Raw genomic sequence first — 26,330 nt, forward strand, 5'->3', positions numbered from 1 at the left:
TGCCCTGTACCCTGGGGACCAGGGGAACTTATGTTAGTGCTACACAAAGAAATCTTCTGGGAAAGGGGAGAGAGGCATATTTGCTCAAAGAAGGTGGGAATAGAATTTGGAATATCACAGCTTGAAGGGACTTTTGAGATCCTCTGGTCCAACTACCTCAATGTGCAGATGAGAAACAGGATTTGCCCAAGGTTCCATAGCCAACCCTAGAACCATTCCTTAGTCATTAACCCATCAGTTCCCTATAATGTATGGGAGGATGGAGGATTTTTCTGTCTCAGTAACTGAAGGCTAATTCTGGGCCCCAAAATAAATAACTTGTTTAAAGTCACAGAGCAGCACCATTACCTGATTATACCTGGGAAAGGAGCCCACAAAGGATACTAAGAGTTAAGTTCACAGGATGCTGGATGTCAGTGTCATGCTCAAAACCCACTCTCACATTCCAAGTACACCAAAGGATCTACCTGTCAGGCAGTGTTTTATTTTTCACTGGGCCTCAGCTTTCCTTTCAGGAAAACGGCCACCAGGATGTGCATCACTCACGAACAGGAAGATGTTTTGGATGGTGTCCCAAGCCCAGAAGTTCCAAAGGGGAAAAGAACGGAGCTGTTCTCAGGAGAACTGGGTGTCATGGTCACAGAAGCCTTGACAATTGGGCATGGGAAATCAGGCTGGGCGCAGAGGTGCCCTCAGGCAGAGTCCTGAGGGAATGAGTGGAGGGAAAGAAGGAGGGAGGCTTGGCCTCATCAGCCCTTCTCAGCTGTCAAGAGATCCACTCCTCAGTCTTAGTCATACAGGGTGAGGGCCCAACCCACAGGACCTCATGATTCATGCCTGAGGGACCTCCCCACATGCGCTGGCATGTTCTTCTACTTCTCTTGCTGAGAACTGCAACTGGCAGATAGGGCACTGGACCCAGGAAATGGGTGGTGAACTCTCTGGGGAAGACGAGGATGAATATGGTGACAAGAAGGTCTCTCCACAAGTAGCAGCGTGCAGGGGAAGACTCTCAATGTTGAAGGAGCCTGGGGGAGAGAAGGAGGTAAACAAAACTGAGCCTGCTCCCAGGCAGGATCCCACTCCAAGAAGGGAATTCCTGCTGCCAAAATGCAGCTGTTTTTGCAGAAAATTTACCATGGTTGAATATTTCACACCTGAGAGACACTATGATGTATCCATCAAACACTCACTGAGTGTTTATTATGTGCCTAACAGTATGCTGGCAGCTGAGGGATACAAACCCAGGCTTGTCCTTACGGACTGTGGAGTTTCCTGGTAAAGATAAGCTATGAACACAAATAACATTGATACAAAGCAGAGGTGAGAAAAGCTAAGCCTAAGGGAATCAAAGAATGCTGCAGAAGCTCAGTTGGGAGAGATTATCTGAGCAGATGAGAGAAGACTTGGCAAAGAAGTACTATTTGAACAGAGACTTAAAGAGTAAGTAGAGTATAGACATGGAGGAAGAAGTTATGAAGGAAATTCTAGGCCCTCTCTGATGGTGTTTTATATTATCTGGTTTCATGCTTATTCTTAGGGCAGGCCTCATGTCCCACCCTCAGCTCAGCCACCACCATGAGCAGGTGTTCAATATAGACCTGTCTTGAATTACATTTGACTAAAAGCATAGTTACATGCCTGGGAGCTGCAGGTATCAGAGACTAGGAGTCCAAATTCTAATGCTCTTGGTGGTACCCCCAGATCTCCCATTCCTCCCTCAAGGAATGCCTGGTTGCCACATAACAACTCCCCATGCCCAAGCATCTTACCTGCACAGATGGGGCACTGTCCACTATCCTGGCCACCATCACTTTGGGCCTGGGGTCGGTGTTGTTTTCTTTGCCGTGACCTTGTTGTCCCCCTCCTGTTTGGCTGAGAGTTAGAGTTGGACGGAGGCCTATGAGAAAGAACAGTTAAAGACCAGCTATGAGTGAGAGACCAAAAAGGCTGAAGGAGACTAGAATCAGGGCCAAAATAAGTAAAATAGTTGATGTGTACCTAGAAACCCTGGGTTGGAGTCCTGGTTTTCCCATTTGATATACAAGACTTGAGGGAAGCCATTTAACCCTTGAACATCTGAAAATGGAGATTCTATACTGCCCTTAGGTTTTTTATTATTTTTTATTGATATATTAATATAATGCACATACCATAAAATTCATCCTTTTAAAGTATACAGTCAGTGGTTTTAGTATATTCACAAGATTGTATAACCACAACTATCTAATCCAGAACATTTTTATTATCCCTAAAAGAAACTCTGAACCCATCAGCAGTCACTCCTCATTCCTCTTACCCATGGACACTGGTAATCTCTAATCTGCTGTCTATTTCTTTGTATTTCCCTATTCTGGACATTCCATATAAGTGAGATCATATAATATGTGGTCCTTCTTGACTGACTTCTTATACTTAGCATAATGTTTTTAAGGTTCATCCATGAGGTAGCAGGTGTCAGTACTATATTTCTTTTATATGGCTGAAAAATGTTCCATGGTTCAGGTATATCATTTTGTTTACCCATTCATCAGTTGATAAAGACTTGGCTATTATGAATAATGCTGCAATGAAGATTTGTTTATAAGTCTTTTTTGGTGAACACCTGTTATAAATCCTTTGGGATATTTACCTAGGAGTAGAATTGCTGGGTCATATGATTACTCTATTAGGTTTAGGTTTTTGAGGAACTGCCAAACTGTTTTCCAAGGCAGCTGCACTATTTAACATTCCCACTGGCAATGTGTGAGGGCTCCAATTTCTCCATATCTTCACCAACACTTGTTATTATCCATCTTTTTGATTATAGCTGTCTTAGTGGGTGTGAAGTAATCATTGTGGTTTCAATTTACATTTCCCTAATGACTGACCATATTGAGCATCTATTTTTTTTTCTTTTTGAGACAAGGTCTTGTTGTTGCCTAGGCTAGAGTGTAATGGTATCATCATAGCTCACGGTAACCTCAAACTCCTGGGCTCACATGATCCTCCTGTCTTAGCTTCTGGAATAGGTGGGACTACAGGTGAGCCTCACCACACCCATGAAATTTTTTTCTTTCATTTTTTGTAGAGATGGGGTCTTGCTATTGCCCAGGCTGGTTTCTAACTCCTGACTTCAAGCAATCCTCCTGCCTCGGCCTCCCAAAATGCTGGGATTACAGGGGTGAGCTATTGCATCCAGCTTGAGCATCTTTTAATGTGCTTATTGGCCATTTGCATATCTTCTTTGGAAACAACTCTATTCAGATCCTTTGTCCATTTTTAAAATTAGGTTATCTTTTTATTGTTGACTTGTAAAGGTTCTTTATGTAGTCCAGATATAAGAACTTTATTAAATATATGATATGTAAATATTTTCTCCCATATTTTATGTGTTGTCTTTTTACTTTCTTGAAAGTATCCTTTAAAGCAGAAAATATTTAAGTTTTGATGAAGTCCATGAGATGCAGTGTATTCCAGATTCTGGTTCACTACAGGCTGCCTCCTTGCCTAGAGCCAAACCTGACAACATGCGGACAAGGGTATCTTTTCTCCACTACCCTTAGGTGTAGACACTAAGAGATCAAGACTCAGACACAAGGATACTCTCTGACCTAACTGAAGCCAAGAGCAGGGAGCCAGATGTGGTGGGTCATGCCTGTAGTTCCAGCTACTTGGGAGGCTGAGAGAGGATGATCGTTTGAGGCCAGGATTTTGAGACCAGCCTCAGAGATATAGTGAAACCCTATTTCTTAAAAATAATTTAAAAAAAGAGGCTGGAGCAGTGGCTCATGCCAATAATCTCAGTGTTTTGGGAAGCTGAGGTGGGTGGATCATTTGAGGCAAAGATTTTGAGACTAGTCTGGGAAACATAGTGAGACCCCTCCCCATCTCTATAAAAAATAGAAAAATTAGCCAGGTGTGGTGGTGTGTGCCTGTAGTCTTAGCTACTCAAGAGGCTGAGGTGGGAGGATTGCTTGATCCTGGGAGTTCGAGGCTGCAGTGAGCTGTAATGAACCCATTGCACTCTAGCCCAGGTGAGAGAGCGAGACCCTGTCTCAAAAAATTAAAAAAGCAGTGGCTCATGTCTGTAATCCTAGCACTTTGGAAGGCTGAGGCAGGCGGATCCTTTGAGCTCAGAAGTTCGAGACCAGCCTGAGCAAGAGTGAGATCCCATCTTTACCAAAAATAGAAAAAATTAGCCGGGCATGTGTTCCATGCCTGTAGTCCCAGCTACTCGGGAGACTGAGGCAGAAGGATGGCTTGAGCCCAGGAGTTTGAGGTTGCTGTGAGCTAGGCTGATGCTACAGCACTCTAGCTGGGGCAACAGAGTAAGACTCTGTCTCAAAAAAAAAATTATTAAAAAAAATGATTAGGGAGAAAGGAGGGATAACTACATAAAGGCAATAAGGTTTGGGGAGGTTATTTGGGTCTTTCATGTTGACCTACTTACCTTTGGTCCTGCATTTTCTGTCTTTTCATCCTACGCACATCATTCTCAGAGTTTTGCTCCTCTGCTCTGGGCTCTGTGTTAGAAATGCTCATTAAATCCAACTTATTAATAAAAGGGTCTTCACATGTTTCATTTTTTAAAGAATATTCTTTCTACCCTCTTTGCCTTGCTAATTCTTTCTTACTCTGCAAGTCTTAGATGAAATGATATTAATAATTTCTATGAGGCCCTTCCATTATGCTTTTCCTTCAAAGTACTTACCACAGTTTTAAGTTTTAAATTTATTTGTGTGACATGGACATGTGTTTCTCCATCAGGGAGAAATTGCTATTTTATTTACTGTGGTATTCTTGGAGCACTGCTATTTTATTTACTGTGGTATTCCTGGCACCTAGCACAGCACCTGGCACATAAGTTCAGTAAATATCTGTCAAATTAGTGCCAACAAAAAAAACCACCATCTGTCTAGTTATTCAGAATTTATGAAACACTTTGTACAGTATTTAATATATTTCAAAGTGCTTTCATAGCTCCAGTGCCCTCCTGTAATAGGACCCCAAAATGATTAAGTTCCCTTTTATACTCCTCTTAAAACAAGACTGCTTTTCTTGTGTGGTAGATAGCTTCTGAAATGGTTGTTGCCTCCTGGTGTTCATGCCTCCCCTTAAGTGTGGGCTGGATTTCGTAACTTGTTTCTAATGAACATAATTGGGCAAAAGTGATGGGATGGCATTTCTGTGACTAGGTTACAAAAGGCTGTGACTTCTGTCTCGCTAGTGCTCTTACTCTCTTGTTTGCTCACTCTGATGAAACAAGCTGCCATGCTGTGTGAGGCTCTGTGGAGAGGCTCTCGTGGCAAAGGAACTGAGGGAAGCCTCAGTCCAACAGTCACGGGGAACTGCGTCTCACCAACAACCAGGTGACTGAGCTAGGAAGCAGATCCTTTCTAGTGAGTCTTGAGATGACTGCAGCCTTGTAACAGACTCAGAGCCAGAGGTCCCAGCTAAGCCATGCCTGGATTTCTAACCATCACAAACTTTATGATAATACATGTTGTCTTAAGCTACTAAGTTTTGGTGCAAGTTATTATGCAATAAGAGATAACCAATATGCCCTATTTTTGTAAAATACTTTACAAGATACTGTAAAGCGTCTTTTCTAGCACATGAAGTCCTACTTGTAAGCCATCCCTGTATAGTAGTGGTACTACTGTATAGTAGTGGTATAGAGAGAAAGGTCATTGCTAAGGACACTAAGGAGTAGGTCAGAGCCTCACCTGAGCTATCTGGATGACTAGTACCTGGTTCTATATGGTTGTTCTTTGGGCTTGCCATGTTGGCTGGTGTCCGGAGGGCAGCCGAAAGCACCATGCGGGCTGAACGCCCCAGAGCCCCTGGCTGCAGGTGCATTAGTATGTTTCTGAGCTCTGAACTTTTCTTGGTGTTCCTGCAAGGAAACAGAGTATGTGGTTTCACTTGGGACATAGACCCCATTCTGTTCACCTAAATAAATGACATCTAACTAAGAAAGCAGGTTTGATATACAGATAGGATTAGGCTGAGGGTATGTGATGAATTCAGCAAACCCAGGCTGGGTTTGTATGCTTATAAGTGACTTGGTAGCCTTTTTTTTCCAAGAGAAAGATCTGAGAAGAGGCTGGGAGACCTCTACTCTGGCAGCTATGTACCTCTGGGGATCTGGGAAGAATGTCCTCCGGATGGAAGGATTAGCCAACCAGGGGCTGGGACCAGACTCCTGAACATCACAAGATCCCTAAGAAGAAAATGGAGAAATATGAAACACTAAGATTCACCACTAGGGGACACTGCTATACAGTGCCAGGGCCTACTTTGAACCGACTGAACTATTTGGGATATTTATCATTATTCTCTTCTAAATATTATTTAATAACATTGTTTAATTTTCAGTATGATTTACTTGTGAACAATTTTGTTCACCTACCAATTTTAGCTACCATTCCTAGACATCTATAAAGAGAAGTGTGTGTATATAAGTACGTATGCATACACAGGTAGCACACCTCTGGCTTTAGCTACTATATCTATCATAGGCATTTTATAACCTCTTTGCTTCTAGCTCCAGAAATATCTATGTGCTATAATCTCCCAATAGATCTTTTCTGCATAAAGATTTTATCTGTGTCATATGCTACACAGTTTTCTTCTTTTTTTATATATATTTTATCTTTTTAAATTTTTTTCTTTTATTTTTTTATTTTTATTTTTTTTCCCATCCCCAACTTTTATTTTTTTACACACAAGAAATTCTCTGACAATGCTACAGTTTCTTAATTCTTTATCAAAATTTAATTTATCTGTGACTATTTCCTTTTTTTTTTTTGAGACAGAGTCTCATTCTGTTGCCCAGGCTAGAGTGTCGTGGCGTCAGCCTAGCTTACAGAAACCTCAAACTCCTAGGCTCAAGATATCCTCCTGCCTCAGCCTCCTAGGTAGCTGGGACTACAGGCACATGCCACCATGCCTGGCTAATTTTTTCTATTTTTAATTGTTTGGCTAATTTCTTTCTATTTATAGTAGAGACGGGTCTCACTCTTGCTCAGGCTGGTCTCACTCCTGAGCTCATGCAATACTCCCGCCTCGGCTTCTCAGAGTGCTAGGATTACAGGTGTGAGCCACCACTCCTGGCCTTTTCCTTTTTTATTTATCCAAATTTCCTTTCCCCCCTTACATTAAAATTTATTTTTCTTTAATTTTTACCTCTATTCTTCCATTCCACCATAGTTTTTTTTTTTTTAGAGACAGGGTCTCGTTCTGTTACCTAGGATAGAGTGCAGTGGTGTCATCATAGCTCACTGCAACTTCACACTCCTGGGCTCAAGGGATCCTCCTGCCTCAGCCTCCCAAGTAGCTACAGGCACACACCACCACAGCCAGCTAATTTTTCTATTGTTTTTGTAGAGATGGGGTCTCACTCTTGCTCAGGCTAGTCTTAACCTCCTGACCTCAAGTGATCCTCCTGCCTTGGCCTTCCAAAGTGCTAGGATTACAGGCACAAGGCATCATGCCTGGCTCATCACAGATTCTTTTAAAGGTATAGGTCTTTCTTGCAAAGCATGGCTTTGGACTCATTCTGTAAGCCTGAGATGTATTTTCATTCTCATTCACTATTTAATATTTCCTATTTGTCATTATAAGTTCTTCTTGGACCTAGCATTAATTTTGAAACATTTCGTTTAATTTTCCAGGGTTTTCATTTTTTCTTTACCTTTCTTCTGAATGCCATAGTGAATACTACTAGCAAGGGTATCTATATGGGTGTGTAGAGATCGTTTATTTAACCTTAACTCTAAATGAGATTAATCATTAGGGATTGAGCTTCTGAGCACAGGGTAGTTGGAGTCAAATGGCCCGGGTTCAAATCTACTGCAAGACTTATTTGGCAGTGTGACCCAAGATACCCCACTAAATTTCTCTGTGTGTCTGTGTCCTTACTGGAAAACTGATGATCATAATAAGCTATTTCATAGGGTTAAAAGCCCTTATGCTCTGCTTTTATTACAATATACCAATTAGAATGATATATTAGGAAAAAAGCCTATAACATTTCACACAAATTATAAAATTTAGTGCCATCAATTTGTTTCCATGTACCATCTGTCTATTGTAGAAATGTTTTAGGACCTCCCTTCACCACTGTTTTTTTTTTTTTTTTTTTGAGACAGAGTCTCACTCTGTTGCCCAGGCTAGAGTGGCGTGGCGTCAGCCTAGCTCACAGCAACCTCAACTCCTGGGCTCAAGCAATCCTTCTGCCTCTGCCTGAGTAGCAGGGACTACAAGCATGCACCACCATGCCCGCCTAATTTTTTCCATATGTTTTTAGTTGGCCAATTAATTTCTTTCTATTTATAGTGGAGACAGGGTCTCACTTTTGCTTAGGCTGGTCTCAAACTCCTAAGCTTATGCAATCCTCCCGCCTCGGCCTCCCAGAGTGCTAGGATTACAGGCATGAGCCACCACGCCTGGCCTTCACCACTGTTTCATGAGGTACCCACATGTATGTTTCACACTGCTATTGAAATTCAACACCTTACTGGCATAGCTCTGGAATTACTGACTCTCTTCCTTCTCTGTCTCACTATGGTCCTCGAGGTATAGAGTAATTTAGATGGCCAAAATGGAAAAGACTCTGGGAAACCCTTGTTTATCCTAAAATTAGGGTGACCATATGTCCTGGTTTGCCTGTGACAGTTCTGCTTTATGTCTGTTGTTTCAGTGTAATAATTATTAATAGCACTCTCTTTTGCTCTTCAAGTATCTTAGTTTCAATGATAAATTTTATGATGATTCTACCTCTAACTCCCTTTTGAAAGGTCACTTATATAATCAACATTTACACTAAAAGCCTTCTTTGCTCTAGGCATTATTCTGGGTGCCAGGAATGTATTACAAAACAAGACAGACTGGTCCCTATTCTCAGAGTTTCCATTTTATTGAATTGTCAAGATCTCAGAGATCTAGCTCCATTCATATCAGTTCTCAGTACCACTATATTGGAACCTGATAGAGCAGACCAAACTGCCTCCCTCCTTTGGTCCTTTTATTAATACTTTTTTTTAGCCCCTTTCATTAGGGAAGAACAAATCTCAGACCAAGCTTGACTTTTCTCAGCTCTCTGGGTTTTTCCTAAGGCTGCACTACAAAAGCATCTACTTTTTTTCTCTTCCTCATGCTGTCTCTTCTTTTTCTCGGAACTTCAATAGGGGTGACTATTTGTGAGGTTCACTCCTATGAATTGGAATTCCTTTGGATGTCAAATGTTTGAAGCTTCTAAGAAATGTATTGTGTGCATAAGAAGGAGAAAAGAATAATGACAGGAAACTTCATTTCTAGTCTGTACTCTGTTCTGACTCATTGTACAACCTTGAATATGTAAAAGTTTCCCTATCTGAGATGTAAAATGAGATGGTTGGGCATGATGATCTCTACGTTTTTTTCATCTTTACAATTCTAACTTGAGCTTTGTGTAATTATACATTCATCTTTGTAAGTGAAATATGATGGAGGGAATTGGCTTGGAAAGATATGAGTGATAAGAAAGCAGGAGGAGAGGAGTTAGAATAGGCTTAAGAATGTAACAGAGTAGTAACCCCTCTTCCCATAGACATGGAAGGGAAATATTAAGAGTGGGGATATGTAACAGAAAGAATGGTCTGAAAAAAAATATATTTTCTGTCTCTTTAAAACATACTCCACTCTTTTTTGAGAACTAAAACCTGAATCCCTGCCTCAGGCCAGGGGTTGGGAGAGGCAGGCTCTTTTGTTATTTGTGCTAAAGGAGATGGCTTGGCACAGACCTAGTAAAAGGAGGTCCAGAGTGGAAGTCAGGAGATTGTCTTTAGCAGAGATGGGACAATCAGAATCATCAACTGTAATTTAATAGTAATTGCCTAAAGCTGAGAACCCACCCTCTAAAAGTTCTGTATTTCTGCTTATTATTAGGATGATGGCATTTCAGACAGGAGTTTCCATCCTCCTCTTTTGCTGGCAAAGTAATAAAATTTCTATTTCCTTCTCCTCAAACCACTTTTTGTCATCCTTCTGATAAGGGCTTGAGGATAAGTGGCCAAGATTTTGGTAACAAGAAGAAAAAGTAACTAGAAAATTGGCTAAGCAGGGTACAGTGGCTCACACCTGTAATCCTAGCACTTTAGGAGGTCCAGGTGGGAGGATTGCTTGAGGTTAGGAGTTTGAGACCTTGTCTCTACTAAAAAAAGAAAGAAAGAAACAAATTGGCCAGGTATAGTGGCACACACCCATAGTCTCGGCTACTTGGGAGGCTGAGGTAGGATTGTAGGAGCCCAGAAGTATGAAGTTGCACTAAGCTGTGATGAAGGCATTGCACTCTATCCCAGGTAACAGAGCAAGACTCTGTCTCCATAAAAAAAAAAAAGAAAAGAAAAGAAAACTGGCTGAGAAAATGAGAAGTAAACTGACATAACTTCAAGGCCCAAAACCCATACATTTTCTCTTAGGAGTACACACATACCCCGTTTTATTGTGCTTCGCTTTATTGTGTCTTACAGATATTAGACATAATGCTATTGCACACCTAATAGGCTATAGTATAGTATAAACATAATTTTTATATGCACCAGGAAACCAAAAAATTTGTGTGATTCAGTTTATTGCAGTGGTCTGGAACCAAACCTGGAATGTCTTCGAAGTATGCCTATATATGTGTGTTGTACAGGGAGAAAATCAGGGGGACAAATGAAATTGCAGAGCATATATCTAAGGCTATTAACTCTGCAAAGCAGGTGGGTCAGGGAACAACAATGATGGAAGGACTGCAAGGGAGCCATGGGACTTTTAAATGCTGAAAGATATAGTCCCCCTAAGAACCTAGAAATAAACTATCAGGTCAAATTTGGACTCAAAAAGAATTTCATTATAGCTAAAGAACAAATGATCTAATAGTTTGTGTACACTGTATGCAAGGTGCACATACTTGCATCTTCCATGTGTGAGAGAGAGAAGGAGAGGAATTCTCTCCTACCTGTAAGAAAGGGTATCAAGCCCACTGATGCTTGCATTTGTGTGTGTGTGTATGTGTGTGTGTGTGTGCCCCTCAATCAAGCCTCAAGTAAGGCAATGGCTCATGCCTGTAATCCTAGCACTCTGGGAGGCTGAGGCGGGAGGATCCTTTGAGCTCAGGAGTTCGAGACCAGTCTGGGCAAGAGTGAGACCCCATCTCTACTAAAAATAGAAAGAAATTAGCTGGACAACTAAAAATATATATAGAAAAAATTAGCTGGGCATGGTGGCACATGCCTGTAGTCCCAGCTATTCAGAAGACTGAGGCAGGAGGATCACTTGAGCCCAGGAGTTTGAGGTTGCTGTGAGCTAGGCTGACGCTATGGCAATCTTGCCCAGGCAACAAAGTGACATGACACTCTGTCTCAAAAATAAGAAGAAGCCCGAGTGCGGTGGCTCACATCTGTAATCCTAGTACTCTGGGAGGCCGAGGCAGGCAGATCGCTCAAGGTCAGGAGTTCGAAACCAGCCTGAGCAAAAGCGAGACCCCATCTCTACCAAAAATAGAAAGAAATTAATTGCCCAACTAAAAATACATAGAAAAATTATCCAGACATGGTGGCGCATGCCTGTACTCAGGAGGCTGAGGCAGTAGGATCACTTGAGCCCAGGAGTTTGAGGTTGCTGTGAGCTAGGCTGAGGCCACAGCACTCTAGCCCGGGCAACAGAGTGAGACTCTGTCTAAAAAAATAAGAAGAAGAAGAAGAAGAAGAAAAGCCTCTATCAAGCACCAGCTTCTTCTCCACAAACCTGAAAAGGGAGTGAAAATATTAAATCCTTGCTTCATCATCATACATACCTGGCTGAGGCCAGAGCTGACAGGGGTTGAGGGACCCATCACAGGGTCATCCAAGGAGTCCAAAGAGGAACGCACTCGCAGAAAGGTCAGGCCAAAGGACTGATGACGTGTGAAGGGCTGGGAGCAGGTAAGGCGAAGTCGATCCCATGACTCTTCCGAGGCTGGAGCCAGGAAATCATCTCAAGGAAAAGAGAGAAAGAAAATGAGTGCTAAAGGAAATACATAAAAGGGAGGAAGAGAAGGTCAGCACTGAGGAAAGGAAAGACAGGGTCTAAAGAGCATGAACTCCAACAGCAGGAAGAATGGGGGTAATCAGCAAGTGTCCCTCAGACTTTGGTGCTCAGGTATTGCCAGGCAAGCCAGTCAGGGCCTCTCCAACCCCGTCCTTTGCCTTCCCACCATCACTCCTCTGTCATGGTTCCACACAATTCCCAGCATGAGTATCTCTTCATTCTGCACCTCTCCAGGGACCTCATCAATATCTCATTTGAACAAGAGGTACCTGTAGTGCTGGAGTCTGGGGAGACCATTTGCCCAGAAGATTAGCTGAGATATACTGACCATTCGTGGTCCATAAGACTTCAACTTCCCTCACACCACCACGTGCCCTACACACTGACAGTATCACATTCCAATATCACAAATCCTTTACCTCTTCAATTGCTAACACTAGCCAGTCAGTACTTCAACCCCTCCACCTCATGTGCCCCTCCAATGTCACTCTTCCTTTACAACATTACAAACACCCCCAACTTAAACATAGAAAAATCCTTATAAGACTGTAAGTCCGTAGAGGTCAGGCATCAGATCTTATGTTTCTACTGCCGTGCCTAATGAACACAGAGATTTGCATAAACAGAATTCAGGAAAACACTATATGCTACATAACTATAACCATCATATAGCCTGTTATCACTTACATAAACATTTATCCTATACCCACACTTATACACATTTATACAAACAAAACAGATTAATCAATAAGTATGTGTAAATATAAATCCCAGTCCATAAATCTCCCCAGCTGTCCTGCATTCTCATCATGCAGACCTCCCACACCAACATACCACTCATTACCTATCCAGTTACTGCAACAGATATACCCAAGCCCCTGCAGAGGCTCCGTCGCACAGTCTACATCTAACAGCACTTCCAGCCCTCTATAGTACTGCATCTCTCTTTTTCATAAAGACTCCACTCCACCCTCCTTTCTGCTTTTGCCCTCCTTACCAGCTTTAAACATGCGGACCCCTGAGCAGTTCTTGCCCTGCTTTGAGTCAGCTAGGGACATCAGCATGGTTGCAGGAAGCAGGGTGACGAAAGGTCTGTCCAAGGACCAGGAAGAACGTCCCACATCTATTTGCAGGAAAGCACAGCCACAGTTACCTGGGAACAAAAGGTTGAGAGAAAGATAAGGGCTACGGGACAACTACACACAAGGGAATAGGGTAGGAAGAGGAAACTCCTTTACCCTAGAGCTAGCTATAAGCCAGAAAGGTCCAGTAACATGTGTAGTCCCTCAGGGAATCAGTAACTGGAATGGGATGAGACCCCAGCCCACTAAATGACATGTTAACCATGTTCCTCTCAGCTGGAAACCTTCCCGATTGAAGAGACATGGGCTTCCCTGTCCTCTGGCCCTGGCAAGCAGTGCTAAATTGTGCGTCTCTTAAATCCTTGCAAGGAAGCCCAATATCTCTGTCCTGACAAAGCTGAGACCTGTGGTTCTCTCTTCCAGAGAATTCTATGGATACCCTTCTCGATCTATAAACTCCTATGCAGCCTTCCCAGATTATGCTTGCACAGTTCATCCCTCCAACATCATCTTGACCAATATTTAGAGGTGTGTACATATCCTATTTGTTGGCACTTATAATTATGTCAATGTCCTAAGGCTTTACCAAGACCACTCAGATCAAAGTAGGGCAGGTATGTTACATAATTCAAGGAGCGTCATTCACATTGTGTACTCTGTGAATGGAGCTCTTGGAGTTCTCCATACAGGCCTGCCATGAGGGCAAGGGCCACATTTCCCCTTCACACTCAGGTAGGACTTATTCTATGAAGGCTGCTCAGTCAGAATGTATGGAGACACATTAGTGGAGTGGTTAGAAGGAATGTCACTCCTGTGTCTTCCTTCACAGGCTCCTAGGCCCTAGAGAACTCACCCACATCAATGTAGCCAATGGGCACTGCCCTCTCCAGCTGTAGCTCCACTTTCAGTTGCCCACTCTTGTCCCGAGGGCAGCTGAGCCAAGGTCTCCTCTGACTGTCGGGGTTGAGCAAGTTCTCTACAGGATACTTGGGATCCTAAGTCAGAGAGAGCACAAGACTTTCACTGAGTCCAGTGGAAAAAGGATGCCAAAGAATGAGGGATCCCTACAATTCCAAACCTTTCCAGACATCCTAAAATGATAGAGAAGGAACTAGCTTGGAGTCCATAGGAACATAGCTATTATGTGCCAAGTGGTTTATATTTTTTTTTTTTTTTTTTTTTTTTTTTTAGAGGAAAGATAGGAACCTGACCAAGTGGTTTATAGATACCACTTTCCTCTATATCATTTACCAGACTACTTTGTTTAATTCTCATAACAACTTTTAGGTGGTTTCTATTATTACTTCTTAGTTAACAGATCAATAAATGGATGCTTAGAGAGGTTCAGGAATTTATCAAAGGCAATAGGCCAAATAGCCAACTGAAGCAGAATTCCCAGGTTTCTGAAACCAGAGCTCTTAACCAACACACTATGCTATTTCTTTTCATTTATAAAACATTTTCAAAGACATTTATTTATCTTCATATTTATCTATGAGATAAGAAAGGCAAAGATTTGTTTTTATGAACCTGACATTGTGAACATAGCAGTTTTTATTTTACAAGTGAAGCTTAGACATAAAGTGATTATTCAAAGTCAACAGTTGTGATATTGAGATATAAATTATGAGTTCTAACTCAAAGTCAGATATGTTTTGGTTGAGAGACCTTGAAGAAATGACTATTTTTCTGGATCTAAATTTCTTCATCCATAAGTAAAGGGGGAAACGTTAAAAAAAAAAAAAAAAAACCACGAAAAAAAAAAAAAGAAAAAAAAAGAGACAAACATAAGTAAAGCGGGAGACTAGACTCATGGTTTTCAACCTTGCTTTTTGTTTCAGCAATAAGATCTTTTCTTTTAACTGAAAACTTACATTGATATGTGAGTGTGTGTGAATAGTTGAACAAATAAAAGCGGAGGTCTGGTTAAAACACAGGTTGGGGGCCTAGAGACATGCTTGTCCCCCTCCCTTCCACTTCTAGAAGTAGGTCCCCACAGAGTGCAGGTTCAAAACCATGATGTTAGAAGACATTTATTGTTATTTAGCATTTTATAAGGCTAAGCATCTGTGAAGAAAACTGTTTAGGCTGGCCATGCAGGTAAGGAGGATAAGTGTAATCTTTATTTCATTTAAAATAGGGGATAATATTTAACATATTAGTTCTTAAACTCCCAGGTGTTTTTCTGAAATGTGTGAGGATGTTTTTGTTTTTTTTTTTTAATTTTTCTCTTTTCTTTTCTTCCTTATTGTGAGTTGATATGAGGATGTTTTTGATTGTCATAATGACTGGAAAGCAATATTGTCATTAGGGCCTGGGGACCAGGGATGCTAAATATCCCACCATGCAAATGATATTGCTACAAAATGCAGACTCAGCTCCCCAAATGCAAATGGCACCTCCTGATAAAGACCAGGGTAAGAGAAGGGGAATAGATGGGAGAAGGGATAAATGGGTAGAGCAGAGGAAAAGGTGGGAAGTCCCTAAGAATTGTCACATTGGACCAGGCCTGGGCTCAGGGCCTAGGATCCAGCTCTAACTGGGACATTATAGAGCTTTTAGGGATAAGGCTGAGATTACACTTGATGGTGGCGGTGATATCTTCACAGGTCAGGAATTACCTCAAGTCCTGGCCTGTTGTTTTGTTTTTTTTTGAGACTGAGTCTCACTTTGTTGCCCAGGCTAGAGTGAGTGCTGTGGTGTCGGCCTAGCTCACAGCAACCTCAATCTCCTGGGCTCAAGCGATCCTCCTGCCTCAGCCTACCAAGTAGCTGGGATTACAGGCATGTGCCACCATGCCCGGCTAATTTTTTGTATATATATTTTTAGTTGGTCAATTAATTTCTATCTATTTTTGGTAGAGACAGGGTCTCGCTCAGGCTGGTTTTGAACTCCTGACCTTGAGCAATCCGCCCGCCTCAGCCTCCCAGAGTGCTAGGATTACAGGCATGAACCACCGTGCCCAGCTGGTCTTGGCCTGTTCTTAATGACAGAGTGAGCAAACTGCCCTTCTGGGCACTCAGGTGCAGATTCTGGGCCTACAACTTTGCCAGCTCCCTTCAAACTATGGACAGAATCCTGAGGGTGCTTCTTTCTTTACTTTTAACTTCTAGGAACACCTCTTTTATGCTTCCTGCATTTCTCTGGGAACAACCTAAGGACAAGAGCTGTTTTTCCTCTTAGACTCTGAACTCCCAGAGAAGGGACAATGTCTCTTCTATTAGATTGAGAGTTTCCTGAAAGTGGAGCCAAGTGTCCTATTTTTCTCACTCCTTTCAGTCACCAAGAAAAAATCATGCCTGCTAATTAATATACCTGAGAGGAAAATGATACCACGTGGCTGATCTTCACAGGCGCCATTGTGGGCCCAGTAGCTGTCCCAAGTACAAGGCAAAAATGCTTTCTCCCAAGATTTCTTCTGTCACCACTTTGGCACTGCCTATGTTTTGGTCCTGTTAGCTTCCAGAAGACAAAGAATCCTCACATTATTCCTGAAGAAGAGAACAAAAGAAAAATTCACTAGTCGTGGCTATAATAATAGGAGATATTTGGAGCAGTTACCCCATTTCTTTCTTTTTCTTTTTTTTTTTTTGAGACAGAGTCTCACTTTGTTGCCCAGGCTAGAGTGAGTGTCGTGGCATCAGCCTAGCTCACAGCAACCTCAAACTCCTGGGCTCAAGCAATCCTCCTGCCTCAGCCTCCCGTGTAGCTGGGACTACAGGCATGCGCCACCATGCCCAGCTAATTTTTTCTATATATATTTCTAGTTGTCCAGCTACTTCTATTTTTTTGGTAGAGACAGGGTCTTGCTCTTGCTCAGGCTGGTCTCGAACTCCTGAGCTCAAACAATCCACCTGCCTTGGTCTCCCAAGTTACCCCATTTCTGATGACCAACATGGACCTGGTGGGCAGGGAGTAGATCTGGACCAGTGATGAGACTCCAACAAATCTGAAATCACTAGAACGCAACCACAAGGCAACAGAGCAGCAAGTACAAAATAATATATTAATACGTTAATGTTGGATTTATATGTAAGTGAGCTCCCAAAGGCATGAATTGTGCCTTAAGTCATTCATCTTCATATTACCAGAGCCTACCACATAGTAAGTATGGGCAATAAATGTTCAACTAAATATATGATACAATTCTTTTGTTTTCTTTCTTCCCATAAAATGGATCTTCCTAAATTAGATTTTCTTTAAGTTACTCCTCTACTAGAACTCTCTAATGGCTTGTTGATATACGCAAATTCCTTGCCATATAGTAGGTACTTACTAAATATTAATTCAGCATGGCTCCTCAAAGCATCTACAGTATAGATCTGTTTTCTGCTTCATCTCCTACTATTCCTTTCATCAGAGGATATGTTTTACCTATCATTGTTTTGTTTATTTAATCTTAAAAAGTTCATATAGGTATTTGCACATTGTCTTTTGCTAAACTTTTTACAGAAAAGTTTAAATATTATATATATTAGTATAATAAATTCTTATACATCCATCACCTTGCTTCAACTATTCCTTGGCAAGAAGAGTTTTAAAGTTGTCTGAGTGTCTTTAGGTGTGATCTCTCTTCAAATGTTTATACCCGTCCATTTTACTCATGTTTGTTACCTACCTAGTTCCTAAAAATGAGTCTGTGACCTCTGATATATTCCTGGCCATACAGTTTTTTGCTTACCCCATCAAAAATTTTTTTCCTACCTCCAAGATTTTTATCATGACATTGACTCTGCTTGGAATGCTCTTTCTCTTTCCCATTTGTCAAATCTAATGCATCTTTGGTGCTAAAATTTCCCCTCTCCTCTGCTTAACCAGCTCAAGGTAACAGCTCCATCCTGTCAATTCTCATTTAGTATTTAATACAGAGTGCCTTTTATTAAATTATATGGGTATATGTCTTATGTCCCTTGACAAATTGTAAGCTCTGGAAGGATAGGCTTTATGTCTGACTTATTTCTGTATAACCAACGTCAGAGGGTGAAGGATATAGTTCCTGATTTGCAAATGTCTGCTGAATGAATCACCATGAAAATTGACCTTTAGGCAGGGTGCAGTGGCTCACATCTGTAATCACAGCACTTCGGGGGGCTAAGACAGGAGGGTTGGGTGAGGCCAGGAGTTCAAGACCAGCCTGGGCAACATAGCAAGACCCTGTCTCTACAAAGAAATCAAAGAATTAGCCAAGTGTGGTGGTGCACACCTATAGTCTCAGGTAGTCAGGAGCTAAGGCAGAAGGATCACTTGAAACTTTAAGGATTACTTTGAACCAGGAGTTTGCGATTGCAGTGAGCTATGATGACACTATTGCACTCTAGCTGCAACAACAGAGTGAGACCCTGTCTCAAAAACAAAAAAACAATAAAACTTTCCTGGCAGAAACATGAGTAGACTTTAGAAACAGACTCATATAAATGAGAACTTAAAACCAGTTAGGCTGATTACAAGATAGTGTAGCATCATGATTCTGTTATGAATAAATGGTGTTCAGAAAACTGGTGGGCAATGTGAAGAAAAATAAAAGTAGATCTCTAACTCGTAACATATCTAAAAAATTATACCCAAATGGATCAAAGACAGAAACATGAAAACCAATAAGATGATATAAACCAGATTAAAATACAAATGACTAACTGAAAGAAGATATTTGCGACATATGTAAACTTGGAAAGTACTCAGAAAACATTTTTTTAAACTACAAATCAGTAAGAAAACGGTAAGCAATCTAATAGAAAACTGAGAAGATATAAACATACAACTTGTATAAGATAAAATCTAGGCTGGGTGTGGTGGCTCACCTCTGTAATCCTAGCACTTTGGGAGGCTGAGATGGGCAAATCGCTCAAGGTCAGGAGTTCGAAACCAGCCTGAGCAAGAGCGATACCCCATCTCTACTAAAAATAGAAAGAAATTAGTTGGCCAACTTAAAAAAAAAAAAATATATATATATATATATAAATTAGCCAGGCATGGTGGCACATGCCTGTAGTCCCAGCTACTTGGGAGGCTGAGGCAGGAGGATCGCTTGAGTCCAGGAGTTTGAGGTTGCTGTGAGCTAGGCTGATGCCATGGCACTCTAGACGGGGCAATGAAGTGAGACTCTGTCTCAAAAAAAAAGATAAAATCTGAATGACCAAAAAACACATATAAAAAAAACCCATAGCCTTTCTGGTCATAAGGAAATTGCAAATACCATTTCTTACTTGTAGGACTACCAAAAACTTAAAAGTCTAATAAAATAAAGGATTGGCAACAATGTGGGAAAATGGGACCCTTTAAAAACACTTTCAGCACATCTGAATTCTGACTAGCCACATTTCAAGAATATGTGGCTAGTAGCCACATGTGGCTAGTAGCTACTATATGTGAATAGACCAGCTCTAGAGAGATATATATGCACAAAAAGACACATACAATGTTTCTAACTGCACAAATCATAAAACTCTAATGTCTATCAATTGAAGAAGGGATAAATGAAATGTATCATATAATAGAATATTACAGAACAGTTAAAAGGAATGAATTAGATGTAAATGTATGTAAACATAAGCCTCAAAAATACTGTGTGAAAAAATTAAGTTACAGAGTGATACATAGAAAATATTGTGTTAATGATACAATATAATACTATATATTGTTTACAGATACACATATAATATTTTTAATAGACTGGGAGTTCTCATTTAATTCATAATTATAGTTGCTTCTCGGGAGGATGAGAGGGTGATGGGCTTGAGATCAGAAGAAACAGGAATAAGTTCAACTTTTATTATTTTACCTTTTTAAAAAATGAGGACATAAATAGATCCGGATGTCAATAATCAATTTAAGGTGACGAGCACACAGTGTTTATAATATTCTCCATATTAGTTTCACATAATAATAATTTTTATTTTAAATAAATGAACCCAGAGAAAAAGAAAACAATATATTAAAAAGAAACATGTACTTGTGTCGGGTGGGTGGGGGGGGAGGAGGAGATGGGTATATACAAACATAATGAGTGAGATGTGCAACGTTTGGGGGATGGTCACGCTTGAAGCTCTGACTCAAGGGGGGAGGGGGGCATGGGCAATATACGTAATCTTAACATTTGTACCCCCATAATATGCTGAAATAAAAAAAATGGAGAAAAAAAAAGAAAATGCAGTATATATATATTATATATATATACACACACACACCAAGGAATAAGAAGGAAATAATGGTTTTTGCAGCAACTTAGATGGAATCAGAGGCCATTATCCTAAGTAACGAAAAATATTAGGTTAGCAAGTATGAAATGTCCAATTTCCTTAAGTACTAAATTTGACAGTTGCTATTTCTGACATTTTACTTTGACACTTCTTGTTTTATTGTGAAGGTACATCTTCATTCTGTCAAACACACATTTTGGCATGTGATTATCTTTCACATTTTTTTTACAGCAATTTTTCTGAAACCATGGATAAATTGAAAATGAGTGTTATTTTCGAATACAAGTTCTATGGTGGAACCAATGCAGCACAGACAGTTCAAAATAGCAACAAAGTGTTTGGGAAGGATGTGGCTAATGAACACATAGTAAGTTGATAGTTTGAGAAGTTCCATTCCAGTCATTTTAATCTTGAAAATGAGCCAGTGGGCAACCTGAGACCAACAGGGAATACGATGAGCTAAAAGCTGTAGTGAAAGTGAATCCATCTCAACCTACTATGAATTAGCAGCAAGGTTTGACATTAATATTCTAACAATATCGGACCATTTGAAACAAATTGGCAAGGTAAAGCTGGATAGATGGGCTCCGGGTGAATGAAATGAGCATCAGAAGAGAAACTGTCTCCAAGCTTACCTTTCTTTGCTGTCACAACATAAAGGTAAACCATTTCTACACTGTATTGTTACATGTGATGAAAAATGGATTCTTTTGACAATTGCAAGCGTTCGACAATGGTTGGATGAAGTGTCGAAACACAGTCCAAAACCAAATGTTCATCAACAAAAGCTAATGGTGTCTGTTTGGTGGTCCAGCACTAATATTATCCATTGCAGCTTCATGAAACCTGTTCAGTCAATTACAGGAGATGTCTATTGCAACTGATTGGACAAAATGATAAGTATGCTTGCAATTCAGCAGGAGAGATTGGTCACTAGAGAGGGGCCAATCCTCTTGCAAGACAACGCTGGACCACATGTTGTATACACAACATTATTCAAACTACAGAAGCTGGACTTGGAAATTCTCTGTTATCCACCATATTCACCAGACCCTGCACCAACTGACTACCACTTCTTGCAAGGAAAAATATTCAATTCTCAACAAGTGGTGGAAAATGCTTTTGGCAATTTCATGGCTACTCCCTCTCTAGGCTTCTTTGGTGCTGGCATAAACAAGCTACCATTAATATGTCAAAACTGCATCAATAGTTTTGGTGCATACTTTGATTAATTGTACTGCTTCTTGTTTGAGATATAATAAACTTTTGATTCAAAATCGGACATTTCATGTTTAATGACCTAATAAATGCCACATATTATCACTTATAAGTGGGAGGTAAACTATGGTCACACAAGGGCAGAGTGGTATACCGAATATTGTCGACTCACAAGGGGGGAAGATGGGAGGGGGTGAGGGATTTCCTATGGGTTACAATGTACACTACTCTGGTGATGAGTACACCAAAAGCCCAGACTCCACCACTATTATACAATATACACATGTAACGGAATTCAACTTGTACCCCCTAAATCTATTAAATTTTTTTTAAAAATTAAAGTAAATGAGATGCCTGTATATGATGTAAATATTACCCTGTAATTTCCTGTTGGTCCCAATATAATGTTGACTGGTATTCTAGGCATTCTATGAGCTCACTGGTCATCCTAGTCCTATTGACCTAAGAGTTGCAGCCGGACGCCCAGAGGCGGGTGAGTTGGGGCTATAGGCTTGCAAAGTATCAAGTTGACATGTACAAAGAACAGGGCGTTGAAAAATTAGTTACGAAGGTATAAATGGAACAGGGCACGATTAACAGGTGTATAAAAAGGAGGGTAAAGGTTGCAGCTGGGGACGCAGTATGTGGGGTAGGAAAGAGTACCGAGATGTGTGAAGTGGAGGAAGAGCATAAGAAGCAGAATTTAGGGGCTGTGGGGGTCCCGCCAGGTTTTTCAGCCTCAGCTTCAGCAGCCTAATCCGCACAGCTACTTCCACAGCTCCTCCAAATGGGCAGCTCCTTGATGGCTACCCTCCTCCCTTTCGGTCGCTCCCCTCCCCATCAACAACCCCAACGCCCCTCACCTGGGACCAGGGATTTCGGAGAGCCGCAGCTGCCTCAGATAATGGACCACATACCTATTCTCCCGCCAATTCGGCACTCTGACCTCCGCCTTCTGACCCCAAGCGCCACTCTTCGTTTTCCGAAGCTCAGGAATGCGTTTTGGGGCCTCAGGAAGCCGCTGTTTCTGCAAAATGACTCCTACCGAGGCAATACGGCAGGTACCAACGCCACGAAAATATATCTGCATGTGTTTTAATGTATATTTTCACTTATTACAACTCTTCCGTAGTTTAAACTTCCGGGTCAGATTCACTGCATCCTGGGAAATGTAGTCCTTACTTCCCATGCCTTATTCCTTGGAGCCCCGAGTGAGGGAGCGTCGTGAAAGTTGCTCGTTTACGAACTCTCACCTTTGGCTCTCCAAAGGGAGAATTGGTTAAATATGTGCGCTGGAAATAATACAAGTCCAATTTTCTGTTTTTCTAAGAACTCTACCCTCCTGAAGCTTGGGAAGGCTCGAGAATCATCTCTCTTAGATACCGAAAGGAGCGGCAAGTAGAAAGTCTCTTGGTCCCTGACAGGTCTCCGCCAGTCTTGATGCCCCGCCCTCCCTGCTGGAATCCGCGCCGTCGATTGGCTAGGAGCACAGGAGCGGCGGAAGCAGCTGGCTCCCGCGGGGACTGTAGGGAGGGGGCAAGCCGTGAAGATGGCGGCAGTCGTGGAGGTGGAGGTTGGAGGAGGTGCTGCTGGGGAACGGGAGCTGGACGAGGTAACAGGAGTTGAGAGGCGAGGAGAAGAGACTCAGACTGAAACGGAAGGGAGGGGCAGTGAGGTGTCGGGGGATGGGGTCCTAGGAGAGAAGGGAAGGATCCGGAGAGGGAAGCAGCTTACTTGGGGGCGGTGCGCGGTAAGAGAAAATCAGAGGGACTTTTGACTTAGGGACCCCGAGGTGGTCATGCGGGTGGAAGACTTGCAGTAACCTCAAGGGTGGAGATAGAGGACAGTGATAGAGGCCGCAGTGGGTAGGGGGTGTTAAGATTTTTGAGATTATTAGCTGGGGGTCCTAGGGTAGGACTTAAGGTCTTAAGAGGTAGTTTAAGAGTTGGAGGGGTGTGAATTTCTGTAGGGAAACGCCGAGCCTCCACTGTGGGAGAGGACTCTGTCTAAGCTTGGGATGGGGGTTGGGGACACGGATCAGGAAGAGTGCTAATCTACTAGTATTGTAACCTTGAGTAATTTTAAAGTAGGCACTCTTTTATTAAATTTATCCTTACATTCTGGGACTTTGTACATAATGCATGCTGAGTAAAGTTTTGGTCAACGAATGAAAAAACGAATGGATGAATGACTGTATACTAGAATTCATCATTCACTCATTTAACAAACTTTAAGCATCACCTTTGCACTGGGTCCTGGGCTAGGTGCTGAAGAGCCCAGAGTCTAGTGGTGAGAGACAGATAAGACTAGTCATTGTGTCAGAGGTATGATGCTGGCACTGAGAAGAGGGCACCACTTCAGTTTGGGCTAGGAAACCTTCCCAGAGTTGCTGAGTCTTAAAGGATAAATCTCTCTCTCTCTCTCTTTCTTTCTCTTTCTTTCTTCCTCTAGACTTATGAGTTCCTCAAAGGTGAGCTTCTTGAGGGTATTTGTCCCTTTTACCTATCTAATAGGCATTTAAGGACTGGTGTATTGAATGTGGTCCTTGAAGGAATCACTAGGAGAAAGGAGAAGTTGGGTTTGAAAGAAATGAATGAATAGGGCTGAGAAGCAGAGAAAGAGATGAGAAAGGAAAGGGAAAGGATTCTGAGGCCAAAGGGACATTAATACCTAGAGGTGCTTATGGTCTTGCGCAAGATGGCATTTGGACAGAGACGGCACAGAGGAATAGCAGGATGGGGATTGTCAGAGACAGAACCAGTGGAATCTCTCAGGAGTCAGAATCTTAGAGGCCCTTTCCTGTGGTTTGGTGTAGGGAGAGTGGGGAGGATTGGGGATAAGGTTCAGGGAAAGGGACTTGGGAAGCAGATTGTTGATTGGTGGAGTTGGAGGCTCATTATGGTGGGGGGAAGAGATAAGAGCACAGGGAAATTTTAAAAGCAGCATTGTTATCCCTGCCTCCTAATCACTGAAGACTCACAGTGTTTGGATACCAGTTGGTTGGTTAGATGGGGTGGCTGTGAAAATGACCTCTAAGGCCCCTTTTAGCTCTAAGTTTCTGTGATTACAATTGGCTCAGTGAGATACATTGGCAAGCACTTTGGAAAGGATAAATACTGAAGTTATTATTTATGGTTCGTTAACTGTGGGCTCTCCTTTGAGACAGTTATATACATCTCTTTCAAAGAAGGAGATTTAGTTATATATATCAGGGTTCATTGAGATAAACAGCAAAAGTTTGGGCAGAGAAGAAAAGAATTTAAAACTTTGATGTAAGACATTTTTTGTTTCTTAGCTTTTTTTTCTTTATCACATTAACTGCCAAATGAGTTGTATTTAACTTAAGCTAGTTTTGAGCCCAGGGCCTTGTTAAACATTTGTAACTCACATGTCTCTTCACCTTGGGAGCTGTGTGAACTGTTTCTCAGGTTGCATATAATTCATACTCAGAAAACAATAAAAAGTAAGTTTTTCATCACATTAGAAAGGATCACTTTGTTTTTGAAGTTTTTATTCTGTTTTGGTAATAAAACACCGTGGCCCCAAGAAAAAAAATTTTCTAGTGTGGGCATGAATGTGTTACTGTTTTAAGAGCTTAAGAGCTTCTAGGAGTATACTTTCCAGAGTATCATGCCTAGAAGTTAATTTTATATGAAATCATTAGCATCCATCCCAGAAACTTTGCTACTCGTTTCATTCCCTGACAAAGAATATAATCTGTTGTCTGGAAATTCTGTGCAGACTGGTGTGTTTTTTGGTATGTTTAAGAAAGTAACTCTGAGAAGCAGGAGCAGTCCAAAAAGAACAGAGTTTTGGTCTGGCAGAGCTTTGTATTCAAGTTTCTACTAATGTCTCCCCACCTGTTTATTTGCAGCCTTAACTTGTGAAAGAGAAGGTGTCTACTATGTGTCATGCACTGAGAATTCAAAAATGAGTAAGACAGGATATTGACCAGTTTAGTGAAGAGACATGCAAATAGCGCACTACAATATCAGGTAATTGATATAATGGAAATGTGTAACAGATGCAGTGGGGCACAAGAGATAAGCCATTGAGTTGGCTAGAGGGAGTTAGTGAAGTCTTTATGAAAGAGATGGGTTTGAGCTGAAAAATTAAAGGTTGAGTTTACAAAAAAAAACAGTGATTTGCATGTGGCATCAGAGTTGCCTGCCTATAGCACTTTCTGCTTCGTTGATAGATTGCTGTGGAGCCCAGATTATAAAAGGGTAATGGGTAAGATGGGGTTGGTGCACATTTCTACTTCTTTGGAAAGAATGTACACATGGTGGTTTATTCTTCAGGATATTATACCTATGTTTTCCAATATCAGATGCCATTGGGATGATACATAGTCTGGAATAGCAAGTTCATTCATGTTCCTTTCCTCTTTTTTGTCTGGTTTCATTATTACTTTCTCCAGAAGTTGAGAGGCAATTTAGGCTTTGCTAATGGCTTTTCCTGGTTTAGAGAGGTAAATAGAAAAGAGGGCTTATGAAAAGAGCTACAAGTAGAAAAAGGTTACTGCTTGTTGAGCCCTTACCATAAGCCAGCCTCTGTTTAAAGCCCTTTACCTGCATTATCTCATTTCTATTAACAGCAGCTCTGTGAGTTAGATGGTGTTAATTGCATTTTAAAATGAGGAGTCTGAGGCTAGAGAGTTTAAGAAACTTTCCCAGGATTCCACAGTTTGCAAGTGGGGACGTGCAGATTCTGATCAAGGTCTGCCTATGATATATTGAGCTTAGCCCAATGCTATACTGAGCACTTGGGTTCCTTTTCTTAGTTTACTATTTGT

The 26,330-nt window shown here is 41.4% G+C and overlaps 2 protein-coding genes across 7 annotated transcripts in view; one reads left to right on the forward strand and one right to left on the reverse strand.

The window, feature by feature from the left end:
• Nucleotides 1-464: 464 nt before the first annotated feature.
• Nucleotides 465-22,676, reverse strand: XNDC1N (XRCC1 N-terminal domain containing 1, N-terminal like). Of its 3 annotated transcripts, none has more exons than XM_076001221.1 (10): nucleotides 22,453-22,676; nucleotides 16,437-16,612; nucleotides 13,975-14,116; nucleotides 13,037-13,192; nucleotides 11,807-11,985; nucleotides 6,120-6,205; nucleotides 5,709-5,878; nucleotides 4,433-4,505; nucleotides 1,773-1,900; nucleotides 465-1,028 (listed from the first exon to the last, which is right to left on the reverse strand). In XM_076001221.1, the coding sequence occupies exons 2-10, from the start codon at nucleotides 16,479-16,481 to the stop codon at nucleotides 832-834; spliced, it is 1,176 nt and encodes a 391-aa protein (XP_075857336.1). In that variant the 5' UTR covers nucleotides 16,482-16,612; nucleotides 22,453-22,676; the 3' UTR covers nucleotides 465-831.
• Nucleotides 22,677-23,047: 371 nt separating this feature from the next.
• RNF121 (ring finger protein 121) overlaps nucleotides 23,048-26,330 on the forward strand; it is a 75,883-nt gene continuing 72,600 nt past the window's right edge. For 2 of the 4 annotated variants that reach the window (XM_012744949.2, XM_076002268.1), the window contains exon 1: nucleotides 23,048-23,147. In XM_012744949.2, the coding sequence (XP_012600403.1) occupies nucleotides 23,085-23,147 (63 nt within the window). In that variant the 5' untranslated portion in view covers nucleotides 23,048-23,084. Of the gene's footprint in view, nucleotides 23,148-25,409; nucleotides 25,531-26,330 lie in introns of all 4 variants that reach the window. The other 2 variants (XM_012744950.3, XM_012744952.2) reach the window with 2 other exon arrangements.

This window comes from Microcebus murinus, chromosome 4 (assembly GCF_040939455.1).
Source record: "Microcebus murinus isolate Inina chromosome 4, M.murinus_Inina_mat1.0, whole genome shotgun sequence".
Taxonomy (NCBI): Eukaryota; Metazoa; Chordata; class Mammalia; order Primates; family Cheirogaleidae; genus Microcebus; species Microcebus murinus.